Below are 15,562 nucleotides of genomic sequence, written 5' to 3' on the forward strand. Positions count from 1 at the left end.
ACAGGCTTTTACTGCATCACATTACAGATTTAGCATCCATTATTTTTCTGTAATGCATACAACTTTTACACATTGATCTATAACTTCGATCATGCTGTCTTGGGGTAACAACATGCCTTATTCATAAGTTCATTTTTCTTAAGTAACAGATTCATTCTAAAAAGAGAAGACATGAATTTCATACTGCATAGGATCAATATGATTTCCCTTATATAAAAGAATATGCTCAAAATGTTTATACCCTGATAGGAAAACAGCTTAATCAAATAACTCTTTTATTAATATCATTATTAACTTACATCAGAAAAAAGCTCTAGGACTCTAGCTCTGCTAAAAAAGCTCATTTCTTGAGCTGTTACTCCATCACTTTGCTATCTTGAATCTTCAAGGACTTATTCAGCCATAGTTTCCAAGAAATTTAATAGATTGTTTTTGAATAATTTATTTCAAAACTTAACCCTGATGAGCATCTTTCTGGACAGTCAGCTGAGCACCGTCCTGTAAAACTTAATTTCTCATTAAAGTTGAATTTTAAATTATTTTTGATGAAGGAGAAGGAGCTAATGGTGAAATCACTCTCCACTATAAAAAAGCTGTAATATAATGCAAGAAGGGTGAGATGGATCATTCCAATTCCACGTCATTCGCAACATAAGAGGAACTGAAACTAAAATGTCCAAGGACATTTTGTAAAAGCTGATTACTTAAATTCCTGGATAAGTGTTCTCAAAACTAGGCTGTTAACAAAAAATATCTTCAGCAGAGTGAGTAATGGCACTGCACCAGTGGTTTTGAGATTTTTTTCAAAATTTTGAAATTTTTTTGGCTACAAAGGTTTGAGCTTTAATTTAGAGGCATCTTAATATGGTATGTGGGTTTAGACTATACTTTAGAATATACTTGACAGATTGTATTCTACCAGGGACTGTCCAAGGAGTTAAATATGAAATATGCAAGTAAGCATTCAGCCCAGACAGGACAGCGATGAGGGATGCAGTTCTCATTTCACAGTGATATAGGCAGATATATTTATTTTCTTTTGAAACAGTTTGCTTGAGAATGTAAGGGGATTGGTAGAGTTTTAATGAGACAGGTAGAATGACTGTACTGATGTTACAAACTAGGTACTTAGATGTGCCTTCAGATCTCGCCCCAGAACTGTTAGAACTGTACCAAAATGAGATAGACCAAGGAAAATGTTTTCAATCACAAAGACTGACTGTAAAAGAGTACTGAAGTAGCAGTATTTACAATAGTTTGCATGAATTTCCAAAATTGACATAATCTCTGAATTTTCTCTTGTCATGAGAAATCAAGTTTTGTATTTATTTGGAGTTTTATTGGGTTTGGGGGATGTTAATTCTGTTTTAAAAATTACAGATACTCAGCTACTGTAAATCAACAGAATGCTGTGGATATTAGCTAAACTTTAAATTTTAACCTGATAGATACATTTTTGTCAATAGTGTGTGAGATTTAAAGTTTAACCAAAGTGAAGAAATAGGAATTAAGTAAAATAGAATATCAGTTCCATTATATTTACATTATGTGATTTGGCTGAGTAAAATTGGACTAGAACTCATACCTTGCCCCAGAAGTACAATTTCATCCCTTGTGCTGAATGAAATGCCTGCTGAGCTAAGTTTCTATTACGGTAGCCATGGCAATTCCTGTTTCAATGATCCAGCAAAATGGAATTCTCTCCTAAATACAAACTCCCTAGAGAAAATAAGCAATTAAACAACAACAGAAGCAAACGAATATTTATACTGTCTATTATAATTACATCTAAACTGTTTTGTTTCTTCTTCAACAACATCCTGTGATAACATCCTTTGATAACATTTCTGTGAGGTGTGGAAAGCAGCATTACACACGAAGTAGATGCCATAATGATCACCAGAAACAGTCAGGCTGATAACTGATGGTCATTCTAGACCTGATGGGGTCATAAGAAGCAAGGGTCTCAGACATGAACGTGTCAATATGTCTTATGGCTGCATTAGCATAACCTTCGCATTACTAGGTCTGTCCTGGACAGGTTGCTATGATACATAGCAATCCACAGTTTACATGAAAAATTAAATTGATGATGGATTAGAAAAATTGACAGAAAGTTATTATTCTGCATCACCTGGTACAATAACGTAAGACCAAATCTAATCTTGCATATGAGAAAAAATTCATTTATTTTGGCATGATTTCAGTCAGGGCACAATTGTGGTTTAAATTCTGAACAGTATTTAGCTGATGAAGTTGCCCACTCATATACCAAATACAATTTTTTTAGAATTGGAAAAAGGTATGTTTTTTTCATGAGCACAGAATCAACAGAACTGTACATTCTCCCATTCCACTCATCCATCTTCACAATCCTACTGTTAACAGTCAGAAAAAACCCCAGCACAGCACTTGGGAAGAAAAATGACTGTCTTTTATAAAACATATCTAGTAGGTCTGTGTTGAAAGAAGTAGATGAGATACACTCAAACATGCATAGAATGTTTGTGTCATCAATGCATTCTTCTAATTAATAAATAGTAATTTAAGGAGTTGCAGTTCTCTATCATTGGTGCTTTTCAGTCTTCAGCGTGTTGAGTAGAGTTGGAAATAAGTGTTTTCGCCACTTTCAACAAAGTATATTCTTCCTTAATATCTGTCAACTAAAGTCACAGAAAATACCTGATGAAATCTTAAGATGTAGTATTAGAAGTCTCATTTAACCTTTTGAAGACTTAAATTTTCCAATTTTTTGCATTTTCTTGCAGGAATTTTACAGTTGTTAATTCAAAAATCATTGTTGTTACTATACGACCTGAGCCTAAAACTACAGATTCTTTCCTGGAGATAGAACTGGCCCACCTGTCTAATGTAAGTACAAGGATAGTTGATATGCTTTTACAAGAGTATTTGCCAGATCACATGAGAGAAAAGTGGTGTTGTTTTAAATATCAGGTAATAAAAAGCAGTTTAACTTCTAAAATTTAGGCCCAGGAACAGCGTAACCATCTTTGAAAGGAATGTGTAGTTGTTTCATATGTCCATATAAACAAAACAAAATTAATTGCTGTTTTGTGAATGTTGAGGGTTTTTGTTAAATAGCAATTTCTAGTGAATAGTTTCCATTAAATGCATTCATGGTTACAATTGAAAATGTATTATTGTACTGCCTACTTAACCTTTTGCTCCTTGTATAGGTCACAGAGCTACAATAGTTCTTCACGCCCTTTTTTCCTTTCTTTCATTAGTTTACAGAAGCCAGTTTTTACTTAACCCATTGTAGCATACTGAAAAAATGCTTGGGTTCCAATTTAGCTTACAGTCCTCATAAATGCCTGAGATTTTTTGTGCAATGATTTAAATTCTATACTTTTCAGACTTTAATCTCACATGAAAAAGGTTATAAATGTGAAAAAAAAAGGACTTTATTTCCAAATATATGAAAATATGAAGATTTTATTTCTTTCTGGTTTTAGCAGTCTCCCAGTGCTCGCAGGGAGAATGGAATACATCTTTTGTGGAAAATTTTTGTCATATACAATACTGGGAAAATAATGTTAAATAGCAAGCATGGGGATAATATATGTGAAGGCACAACATATAAACTCTCTCTGTTTATGTTGTTAAGAGCTAAAGTTAGCTTTGAATAAAGTCATAAAGATTCAGTTAGAAGAGGCAGTTAATCAAGCTTTTGAAAATAGTATGGGTATACAAAAATCTTTAAAGCTGTAATTTTTTATTTCAAACCAGTTACTCAAGTGGTCATATAGATACAATTCACCTAGAGATAATCCAAATATTTCATTCAGTAGCAAAATTGAAGTAGTGAGTCTGGTCAAAAGTATGAAGAAAACTTTTTGAACTCTAGATTTTTCATGAACATTTTAGCCAAGGTTAGGAAAAAATATTTTGCCATCAATGGTCATTCAGTTCCCAGAAAAATACCAATGCAAAGAACATCTTAATGACAGTTTGGCAGAGAAAAAGGAACAGAAGAACATAAGCTGAGCTGACTCATTACCTTTCAACAACATTAAAAGTGTATTGATGAAGAATTGTGTCAATTTGAGGTTTTATGGTCCTCTGTTTCAATTTATTTATAAGATGGTTTAGGACATGTAGATACCATTTTCTGTTTTGTTTTATTTTCTTTCAAACCTAAATTACATTTTCTATATTAGGAGAAACATAACTTTAACATAACTTTTGTTTCTGTCAGATATTTTGCTAATGATATTACAAAATATTTGCTAAAGTAAACAGAAATTAATCCAATACATAGGGAAAAAATCAATCACCTTTGAAACAGACTACTTGTTTTTATTTTACTATAATCATTATTAAGAAGAATTTATGGTAATTTTCAACGTAGATTTTATAATCAATTATTTTAACAATGATTGAGGGGGTATTGCACAAATTGCAGAATATGACATTTATATTTTGAAGCTGAACACTACTTGCAAAAGTAACAGGTAAGGTGGCATGAGGGGTAGCAGGTAAGAAAAAAATTCTCATTAATTTGGTCACATGCAAGAAAAGAAGTTTTAAAATTATATAAGAAAATAATACTTGTAAGCAATGTATCAGCATTGAAAGTATTTCTAGACCAAACACAAGCTAATAAAACAAGCACAACACAGGCAAGAATAGACTAATAAAAGGTTGACCTGCTAACCCAGAAGGTGAAATTCTACAAAATTCTTAGAGAGCACTTTCTTTTTCATCTCTTTTTTTATCAGTCCCTTTGATTAATTTCCAGAGCAAGTTTTTGCAAAGTTTGAAAAACTTGGAAATTAAACTTCATTGTTACAAAAGATCAGATTAGAGATACTGATTGTTACTTTGCTTTGGCAATCTTTCAGTAACAGAATATTAATTAATATTGTATGAGCTCGTGTCTTGACAAAGCAAAATGATAACAAATTGTCCAATACACATCAAATAATTTCTCTTTTTTTGGTTCAGTTTTTGTCTTATAATATAATCCAGAGAAGCATCAAGTGCTTGGATCAAATTTTCATACATGCTATATTTATGTAGGATCTCAATCCATCTGAATATACAAGTTGCATTGGCAGATACAATGACAATATATTGCTCCAGAAAATCTGTGAATACAAAATCTGTTATATAATTTTAATATCTTTAAACATTTTGTAATTTGTCTTCAAGACTTAGCCTTCATAATGGAACTTTTTCCATAAAAATGAAGAAATAAGGCTGTAGATGCACAGAAATAATAATTTGTAAATTTGAGTATTCCTTTAGACAGACTCTAATTCTTTTCTGTAATTTTCTCAGCTGAAAGTAAGGATTTATTCTATTATAATATATTTCCATAGAACGAGCTTTATGTACATACAGCAAGATAAAACCATTGTTAAAATATCTTTAATATTGGAACATTATATATGATTGGCTCACAGATTAAACATTATGTCAGTTAAATAGATAAAGTATTAAAGAGAAAATAAAATATGTTCTTTCATCTGATATTTCTTAATGTCTCAGTGTTATATTTGTTCTTTCCAAACCTTTGTTCTTACAAATGCTGTTCATTTTATTCATAACAGTTTGTTTGCAAATTGATTTAATGATGATATTTTAAGCATTTTGTAGAGCATGCCTACTAGTACATAGAAGTATATCCACACATTTGTTCTTCCACCTACTTATCTACTGAGTAAATTAAGTTGATAAGATATTATGAAAAAAGATGGGCAAATGGATTATTCAAAAAGAGTTAATATGGCTCATTAAAATCAGGGTTAAAATAATTTATTAAAAATTTATAATAATTTCTTAATTTTTTAATCTGGTTTATTAACAAAAGTGGAGGATTATCTTTTGGAGGAAGTGCAAACCACAACTCCATGTGCTGTTTGAAATATATTGCATGGTATTTGGATTTGTAGACAAATACAAATATAACAGAGAGCTGACCAGAGTGGAATGTGGCTTGCAATGCATCATTGCTCAGATGCTTAGAGCATTGTGCTAATAACAAATACCACCAAGGCTGTGGGTTCAATCCCCTATGGCCATTTACTTAAGAGTTGGACATGATAATCCTTGTGGACGCCTTTCAGTTCAGAATATTCTGTGATTTGTGATTTAGAGAATGTGATACTAGGTCTTATAAACTGTGAACACGTAGAGGAATAGTGGCCACATTTTTCCAGTAGTTTGATTAAAGGGACACCAAAGCAATATTTAAAAAAAATGCATAACTCAAACAGAATCCTATTTGCTCTAGAGAGAATATGAGCTCTCACCTTCTGACAGCACAGAAGTTTACTCCAGGGCCACTGGAATAATGGGCCAGCAGTAGCATAGGACAGGAAGCTTTCAACGTGACTGAAAACCCTGGCTACAAAACACAGTTGGCACGGTGCTGGATCACTGTCAAAGTTGCCAATCACATCTCAAAAGTTCAGTTTTACATGCCAGACAGAGATACATACACATACACGCTCACACACATATGCCCATTGTTGAGATATCCAAATGATGTACTGTAGTGTATAAATCAATGCTACAGCAGTTGAAAACACTGATGAATAATAGCTGCTTCCTTAGCTGCAGCTGAGGAATTAGCTGGTAAGAGCACTGCCCCCACAGACAGCCATGGCTGTTGGGGGCAGCTCTACAACAGCAGGGCAACATTGCCTAGAGGTACCCCAGAAAGGCTGTGAAAAAGAGAGCAACAGGTTAAAGGCAAAGAAGCAAATACAGAAACAAGCTCTCTGTGGTCCCTACAATGCTTGAAGGGTATTTGATCAAGTATCAAAAGAGGAAGAAGTTCTGTAAGGGTGCTGTGCACTTGCAAGCTGCCACTTCTGGTGGAACAAACCCTCCCACAAGACTTCCTTGTGGAACAGGAATAATATTTATGCTGCTTCCCATGTTTCTGCCTAATCTCTCATTAGTGACTGCAATGGCCAAACAAACTCTTCCTTTTCATTTGAATACATTTCAAAGAGAGAAAAATGTGTGATCTGACAGCAATTTTATCGTGTTTCAATTTTCTGCAAAGGTTTTTATTCCCCCCTATTTTTTAGATTTCTTTATAATGGACATTTTTTGCTGAAAGTGTTTTTGTATTCATTCTATTTGCATTGTGGGAATAGCAAGCATGAACTGAATTATGTCCATTGCTGGGAAAGACAACTCTTAGATCTGAGAGATGCAGAGCCCAACTATGATGCAGCTATAGAAGTGTGTAGCTACAGAAGTATGTTTAATATTCATATACTGTATCATATTATAAGTAAAACTTCTTCACCTAAACTTACTATACAAATTAATACTCTTTTTAAAATTACATTTTAAAGAAAATTTAATTCTGCTCTGATATTCTTTTGTTCCTAATTCTTATCCTTCTATCTCTTAGTCCATCAGTGTATCTGAAAGCTCCTGGCAAGTGATGCAGGACCTGGTCTCCAAATCTCAATTGCCCTGTTATCCACTGCTTTGCCCTGTGCCCTCTTCCCCTTCCTCTTCTTTATATTATAAATACTTCAGGGGATGGAGCATCCTTTATTTATGTTTGTACAGTGCTATGTAAATATAACGTTCCATAAGTATATGTTGGTTTTAAATATTTATATTCTACTCCTCCAATTCAATGCAGTCAGCAAAATGCTGAAGTAGAGGTTCAAAAATTCCCTAAATGCCTGTCTCACAAGCACCTCCAGAAGGACCTTTTTTATCTTTGAAAAAGAGGTAGATGGAATAATTTAAATATTTAATAGATTTTTACTTTACAGGTTGTCAAGTTTTTCTATAAATAAATCATTTTTAAGAATAAAATATTAAGGTGTGCTTTGTTTATATGAAAGTACCTTTATATCAACTGCATCTACACTGTTCACTAGCCTTGACATCCAAAAATAGTGAATTCCACCTGTTTCTTCAAATCACTTATGCTTTTTTTAAAATATATTTTTATTCCAAATTTTATATAATTTTTATGTAGTTCTGACTCCTGGGAACATCTAATGCTAATGGTGAACAGGAATATAGCTTAGCAGTTTTGAGTAATTCTAAGTCAATCTGAGTGAATTTTTGTTACACTTCCTAGGCAACAAAATAAACATGAATAATTTCATAGATTTTTCAATTTCCCAAAAAGTTTTCAGTTGTTCAGTGATTTGTAATAAAAATCTTGATTCCTATTCAGTTCTAAATCAAATCAGAAATCTTCCATGGACTTTGAAGAGATGGGGCCAGTATTGTAATGCTCCACCACAAACAAAAAAAAAACACTATATTTTGAGCAAAACCTCTGCTGATTGAGGACCTAATTGACAAAACCTTTGGACACTGAATGTGGGGCCTGTGAATCTGGAATCCCAACCTCAAGTCATTTTGCCCAACATATGCTTAAAGTTTTTAAAACCTTTACTGATTTTGACATCCAAGTTTCTAAGGGGTCTAAAGTTCGTCCTGTAATAACACCAGAAATGTTCAGTCAGGTCTCTTAACAGATTAACTATTTTCTCATATTTTACTTCCACTAGGATATATCAAATAGATAACTTTATGCTTTCCTTATCTAAGCAGAAAATGCACATATACTCTGCTCTAAGGGTCAAGTGTCTTCCAAATATCCTATAAGAATTAACCTTAAGCTTTTGCCATTTCAGTGGCATCAATTCATCAGAGTATGAGGATGATCTTGTTGGGAGAGACCCAAACAAATTTTTTAGGTCAAGCATAACAAATATTTTTGTATACGGGTAACTAATAGGTCTGTTTGTTTTCTTCTTAGGGCACATTGAATCCCTACTGTGTGCTGTGGGATGATTCAACAATGTAAGTGACAGATTTTTTGCTTCTATTGCTATAGCTCAAATATTACAAAGTATCTAACAATATTTAAATGGTTGGTCAGTAAACAGGTTGATACAAGGGCAGAGAAAGTGAACTTTTGATAGATTGGAAGTACTGAATTCTCCAGTCACTTGGCTTCTTTTATGCAGATATAAAAACTGAAATTTTGCAATATCTCACCAGAAAGAGACTGCTCACATAGTAATTTTTATTTGCTTTTTCAAGGTTAAAATTAGAATGGCTAAGGACTGTAGTTCCTTCATGGTAGTTGCTGGGCAACAGGCAAGTGGGTAAACGATGAGACAAATAACTAAGGAAGACTCCCACTTCTGTTACTGCAGGGAGAAATACAATTTTCAAGTGTGATCCACACAGCAATCTTCATTTTAGTTTGTTCAAATTTTCATTTAAGTTTATTAAAATAATAGTTGTATACTAAGCAATGAAATCTTAGTATTAGTCTTCTACATTTTTTAGTGTTTCTCTTCTATAGCAAAAAATAAAATGTTGCTCTAAGAAAGCAAACTGGTTAAATCCAGTTGTGGTTTATAATTGATCCCAAGTTTGTGCAGTTGTAATTTGCAGCATTAATCTGTCACAGTAAATTTCCCATTAAGGTCAAGGTGAACTTTGCATCAAGGCAGATTAAGTGTTTCAAGAAGGGTCCCTATATGGTTGCCATGTTATTGTTTTTTAAAGGTGATGTTGTACTTCTTATCCGGGTATTTAATATATCTTATAATACAGACTTATCTACAGTGTTAGAATTGCATGATTTTTGTGATTTTGTGAGTGTTTTTATCCTTGAGCTTGGATTTACATCAGCACACTGATGGCTGAGAAACAGCATTACAGTACAGAAATGTGAAACTTCGGACATGATACTAGAAATCTTTCCAAATACAAGTAGTACCATGGTCTGTGCCTCTGCAGAAAATCATACCATTATTTTCCAGTACCATCATAGTATTCAATTTCCATTAAATCTGTGGAATGAAGTACTACTTCATATTATGCCTTATTAGGAGCACATAAAATGCATAAGATTTGGACCACATTCTTTGTTTTCTCTTCACAGTATTTAGTTCATACAAGAGTGATACAGTGCTTTCTTTATAATTTTTTGTATGGGTTACTTTCAATACTGCGTATTTAGAGCACATGCTCTGATTTCACTGTTCCAGTCCAAAATATCAAAGGCACATTTGAGTGTAATTGGACTGCTAAAAATAAACCCAACACCATGCTGCATATTAAACAATGTGATTAAAATATTTTATTCAGGTATTTGGGAGGAATGTGTGAAGTAGATGCAAACAAATACCTTTTGTGCTTGCCACTGGTTTTGCATTTCTCTTAGTATTTTTTATGGAGAAGTTCAGTGTACGCTTATGTACTGCTTTCAATATGAATCTAGATTGAAAAGTAAACTTGTGAAACATCTAAAATTTACATAAAGCTTACATAAAATAGTCTGAGGTTTTGAGGGAGAAACATGTGCTTTTGTGTTCTGAAGGATATCTTTTCTAGGCATATTATTTAATATTAGCTATTGAATATGTTAGAAAATATGAAGACTGGGGATGTTCTTGAAGATTTGTCCATTTTTAAAAGCGATATGAGCCCTGAAATATTCCCAGTAAGGTCTGATGCAGGAAGGTCTGCATGGACACCAGTGTCGCTTGTTTTGAAAATGCATGTGTGATATTTTTTGAGAATATGACATTATCTCTTATCAGAATGTGCAAGAGCAAACTTCTACTTTTTTCATCCATTCCTTTGGAGAATATCTCTTCTGTTAGCTTATTCAAAATTTATTTTTGTAGTTTTTATTATTTTGTTTCTTTTTTCCATTTGGACCATTGTATTTGGTCAGGAATATTTCAGAATTTGTGCTTTGACATTGTGACTTTTAAATTATGAAAGCTCTATAATGCTGAGTCAGTTTCTATCATTTATAAATCTAAACAAATAAATATTACAAACAAATTAGTTAGGTGCTCATGATTATGTTGGGTTCTTGGTGGCTTGGTTTTCTTTTATTTTTCTACTTTTTTAAAGTCTCGGGAATTAGTTATCTTCACCAGCAGGCAACTGGATTTGATGGATTAATAGCCTAATTCACATTGCAAATCCTACAGAGCTGTGATGTACTCATGTCCTTCCAAATGGGATAATTTTTGCATAACCAGGACTTGGCAAGCATTTTGGAATAAACCCAACAAAAAGTAGTCTTAACTAATCAATAGTCTGTCATGAGTCAGGTGTTTTAAATTAAGTGGTTTTCAGATGAAAACTGTGTTTGCTTTTATCATTGGTATCCAGCCAACATTAACCTCTAATGGGTTTTTCTACCTTTTTAGCCACTTCTCCCACACCTTTATCTGCATTGGAAATTCACATTTGGTAAATTATACTCCCTCCACTGATCTTGTCAGTTTAGTACTTGTCCAGCAGCAAGGAAGGCTTTATCTACCTGGATTTTGGACATGCTTTTCAGAAGACTGAATAATGATTACAGTTCTCTGACTTCCATCCTTGAAAAAAGTTCCTGATCTCTGAGATGTTTAATCATACCAGATCATCAAACTTATTCCTACTGCCATTGGTATCTGTGACAATTTTGTCATCCTAACTTTGGTGAAAGTAGTTTTCATCCATTCTTTCTTTTCCATGCAATTTGGTGATTCTTCCCTCTGTTTTATAAAGCTTCCAATTTATCAAGCTGGCAGCCTTGTCCCCCTTCTGTAGGCATCCAGTCAAATGTGTGTACAATATCCAGACAGTGGAACTGAAGAACAAAATAATATGTCATGTATTAAACTCAATACAATAATGCAACACTTTATTTCAGTTTCTTATCCCAAAATATAGAGCACATTTCTCTGTGGTGATTGAAACTAGGCTTTTTTATGATTTCTAGTGCTTCCTTCGATACTTCCAGCTTCCCTACACAAAGTTAGTAGCATCAGTTGTGTGCAAGTGGTGATTTTTCCCCCTCAGAAATGAGTGATAACTTCACCTACTCATTTCAGAAAATGTATTCAGATGTTGCCTTCAGTAAAATCTCAGGATCCTGGATGCTTCTCCGTCTAGTTCATAGGAAAATTCTTGAAATATTTTTACTTAACATTCTAAGGAGAAACAATTCAGTTCCTTAAACCAACTAACCAAAAAAATCAGAAAGAGTTGTGTCTTTTCTGTTTCCATTACCTGGCGTGAGCAAACAATCCCTGCTGTCAGGAACTGTTTGTGACACATTAGTTCAAGAGTCTCAGTCCACAAAGAGAAAGAAAAGGAGTTGGTCAGGTACTAGCACTGACTTTCCTACCCTACAGAAGTGATTTTAAAGATTTTAAGATGAAACAAAACTTGAAAGCTTTTCTTTTGTCCTTCCTAGCTTTCTGGAAAGGAAAACAAGAAAGAATAGGGAGACAGCAAACACAGTCTCAACCAACAGTTGTGTCATCTGTCCTGGCTGTGTCTTCCCCCAGCCTCCCAAACACTCCCAGCCTCCTCACCAGCATTACAGCATGAAAAGCAGAAAACACCTTGGCTCTGTGTAAGCCCTGCTCAGCAATAACAAAAACATCTCTATATTATCAACCCAGTATTCAGCACAAATCCAAAACATAACTCCATAGTAGCCACTGTGAAGACAATTAATTCTACCCCAGTCAAAAGGAGCACAATGGATCTCTAGCATCTATGAAAGTTTGGCCTGATAAAGTCAGGCCAAACTATTTGTCTTAGAGGGCCCAGCCCTTGGAATCTTGAACCAGGAGCAGAATTCAAAGCGCAGTAGGAGGCTGGAAAGGTGCCACAGTACTGAATGTGGGAAGTACCTCCCTCACATGCAACCCTCAGCTAACACCCCTGCAGTGAGGGCATGGAAAGCGGGGTAGATGTGTTGGGCCGCAGAGAGGAAGTGATATCTCACATGGCAGTTTCTAGAGTCTCCAACTGATTAGCAAAATAGTGCAGCTGGTGCTTGTTCTTTTAGAAATGTGTTGGACATAATGCAGGCACATGTGCTCTCCACAGGACAGAGTCAGTTGTTGCTAATGTGCTCCACATCTGTATGCAGTGCAACAAGACATCTCGCAGCACTGGGTAAGGAAAGGGCTTTAGTATTCTGAAGCTCTCTCTGCCAGTTGCTGCAGAAGGGTGTTATAGCAGTATGACAGCATTTTATTTGACCATATGTGTGCTCATAATAGTTTGTGCCTGCTGACTATACAGTTGGAAGAAGTACAATGCAATTAGCTGAAATTTTTAATATTCTAAGAATTTTGACCTGGTTCTGTTTCAGATTAGGACAAGTAGTACATCTGCTCTATTTTTTTTCCATATTACCATGCAAGTTTCCATGAGCAGGGACTTAGATTTTCTACCCTTAAGCTATATGAAAGTATGAATACCCAAATATGCAAAATGACAAAATGCAAACATTTGTATAATTTTTTATTACACTCGAGACATATTTTAGCATCCTCCATTAAAGAGGGTTAAAAAAAGTTTACAGTTATTTTTTTTTAAGTTATCCCCTACGGCTTTTAACTATTTTTCTCCCATTGTCCCTGGATACAAGTCTGGAGAAACAGTCCATTAAAGGAATTCTTCAATACCAATAAAGGAGAGTCTACCAGCTAATTTTCTGCAACTCAGCTTTTCAATATAATCTTATTTGCATGCCATCAAGCAACTTCTGCATTTTGTTGCCCAGTGGTAAAATTTACAGGGAACACCAATCTGCTATGTCTCTCTCCTCTCCACTTTGCTTTTTAAAACTAGCCCAATGGACCACTAAAGGTTTAGGCTTCTTTTTTTTTTTTTTTTTTTTGTCCTAGCCTTCAAACCTTTGAAAATAGGTTTGACAGCTCTTAATAACTTTTTTTCAAAATATGTCAAACTAATCATCAAATCATTAGAATATCCTAAGTCAGAATTTTCTTCTGAAAATATTAATAGTAACCTCTCCTTACTTTATGTTACTTCACAGTCATATTGCTTTCATCCCCAGAAAGATAATGAGGAAGTTGAATGACAGGAAGTATAGTTTGGCAGTACATGCCAGCTAGAGCTTTGCTTCTTCCACTGACTGCAGTCAGTCTTGTTGGTCCAGCTTTACAGTCAGACTTTACTCCTGGCGCATTTTTCGAGGCAGAAAATTCTCTTTCAATGTTAGTTTCTATGCCTATGTTCATTAATGAAGCTGAAAGATGAATGCCTCCTGGAACACCTGTTTTTATGAAGAATTTTCCATACTGCAACCTGTGTAACCGCACACTACACACTGTATTGCTGATAGTCCTGCATAAAGACTTGGAAGACTTTACAGAATCATGTTCTTTTTTATTAAAACAGAATGAGATGAAAAACCTGATCCAAACTCCTTTGCAGACAACGAAAAGGCTTTGACTGATTTGAATCAGATCAGATCAAGTGGAGAACCATGCAAGACCTAATTTATTATTTTTTTAAATTCACAAACTGCTAAGATTATACTGTAAGGTAGAAAATTAATTCTGAAATATTGTACAATATAAATGGAGTTCCTTTATGTTGAAAAAGAGCCAGACCAAAATTTTCTTTGCTTAAGTCACACAAAATGAATCAGTATATATGGGAGGAATTTATAATTTAGTACTTTTTTTATAACACTGCTCTTCACTAACACCTACACGGCCATGAACAGAACTTACATGGTGTGCTGAGACTTATAACAAAAAAAAAAGAAATCAAATTAATTCCTGATAAGTTCACTTTTTAATTTTTACTGGGCGATTAATCAACTCCATTTGTTGAGAATTCAATTGCTATTTATTGCTGTTATGTAAATGTAGATTTTTCACAAACTAAAAATAGTGGTTTCTTGTAATATCAGGCAATTTAAATTCTGGACTGTAACTAAAAAGAACCAGTGATTCTATTTTCATAATCAAATTTAGAAATTATAATTGGACTTTTGACAGATTTTTAGTGTATAATGAGGACAAAAGATAATTGAGCAGTTTGATTAAAGTTCACTACAGAAAAAAAATCAGTCCTAATTTGGTTTGGTATCTAAGTTTCCAGAAAAATTAATGAATCTTACAAAGTCAAATAAAATGCAATTGTTTTTTCCTAATAAAACTTCACCAAGAAATGCAAAAAACAGGATCTGGAGATCCACCATGGTGCTGGCCTTGGGCTGACTTGTAGGAGAAAACAATGTGTACCAAATAGCACAGCTTCCAAAAGTACAAAATAGCACAACTGCAACTGCAAAAGTTTAGCAACCTTACTCATTTATGTCATGTACCTCCTAAAGGTTTTTACACCTGCAAATTTAAAACCACTTTAACACAGAGGTTCATGCCATCCTCCTTGGTTTACAGATAGGAGAAACCGGAGCATGATGAGAGCAAAGCTGTTCATCCAAGGTCACTCATGGTAGAGTAAGAGTTCCAAATTCCTGAGTCCTGTTTGACAATGTTCCCTACCTGTTGTCAAAGCCGATATCATTCTCCTGCCATGAAGCAGATCTGTGAAGCTTAAATAGTTTTAAAATGCTATTTCTCTTTTTTTTTTCCTTGTTCATTTTGATGATCTTATGACTGTTGTCTGTTTTGTAGAATTTAGCTCTGTTTATCCAACAGTAGTAATGCAGAAGCACTAAAGGTCCTTGTATTATACCATCATTAAATAAAAATAAAACCTGCTTGTGCCACCATAGAAGATA

At 34.1% G+C, this 15,562-nt stretch overlaps 1 protein-coding gene across 1 annotated transcript in view; it reads left to right on the forward strand.

The window, feature by feature from the left end:
• ADGRB3 (adhesion G protein-coupled receptor B3) overlaps positions 1-15,562 on the forward strand; it is a gene marked incomplete at its 3' end in the record, with an annotated part of 439,964 nt that overhangs the window by 259,821 nt on the left and 164,581 nt on the right. The window contains exons 15-16 of the mRNA XM_084203695.1: positions 2,769-2,871; positions 8,777-8,820. Coding sequence (XP_084059821.1) covers positions 2,769-2,871; positions 8,777-8,820 — 147 coding nt within the window. The remainder of the gene's footprint in view (positions 1-2,768; positions 2,872-8,776; positions 8,821-15,562) is intronic.

This window comes from Fringilla coelebs (assembly GCF_963513975.1).
Source record: "Fringilla coelebs genome assembly, chromosome: 3".
NCBI classification, from domain to species: domain Eukaryota; kingdom Metazoa; phylum Chordata; class Aves; order Passeriformes; family Fringillidae; genus Fringilla; species Fringilla coelebs.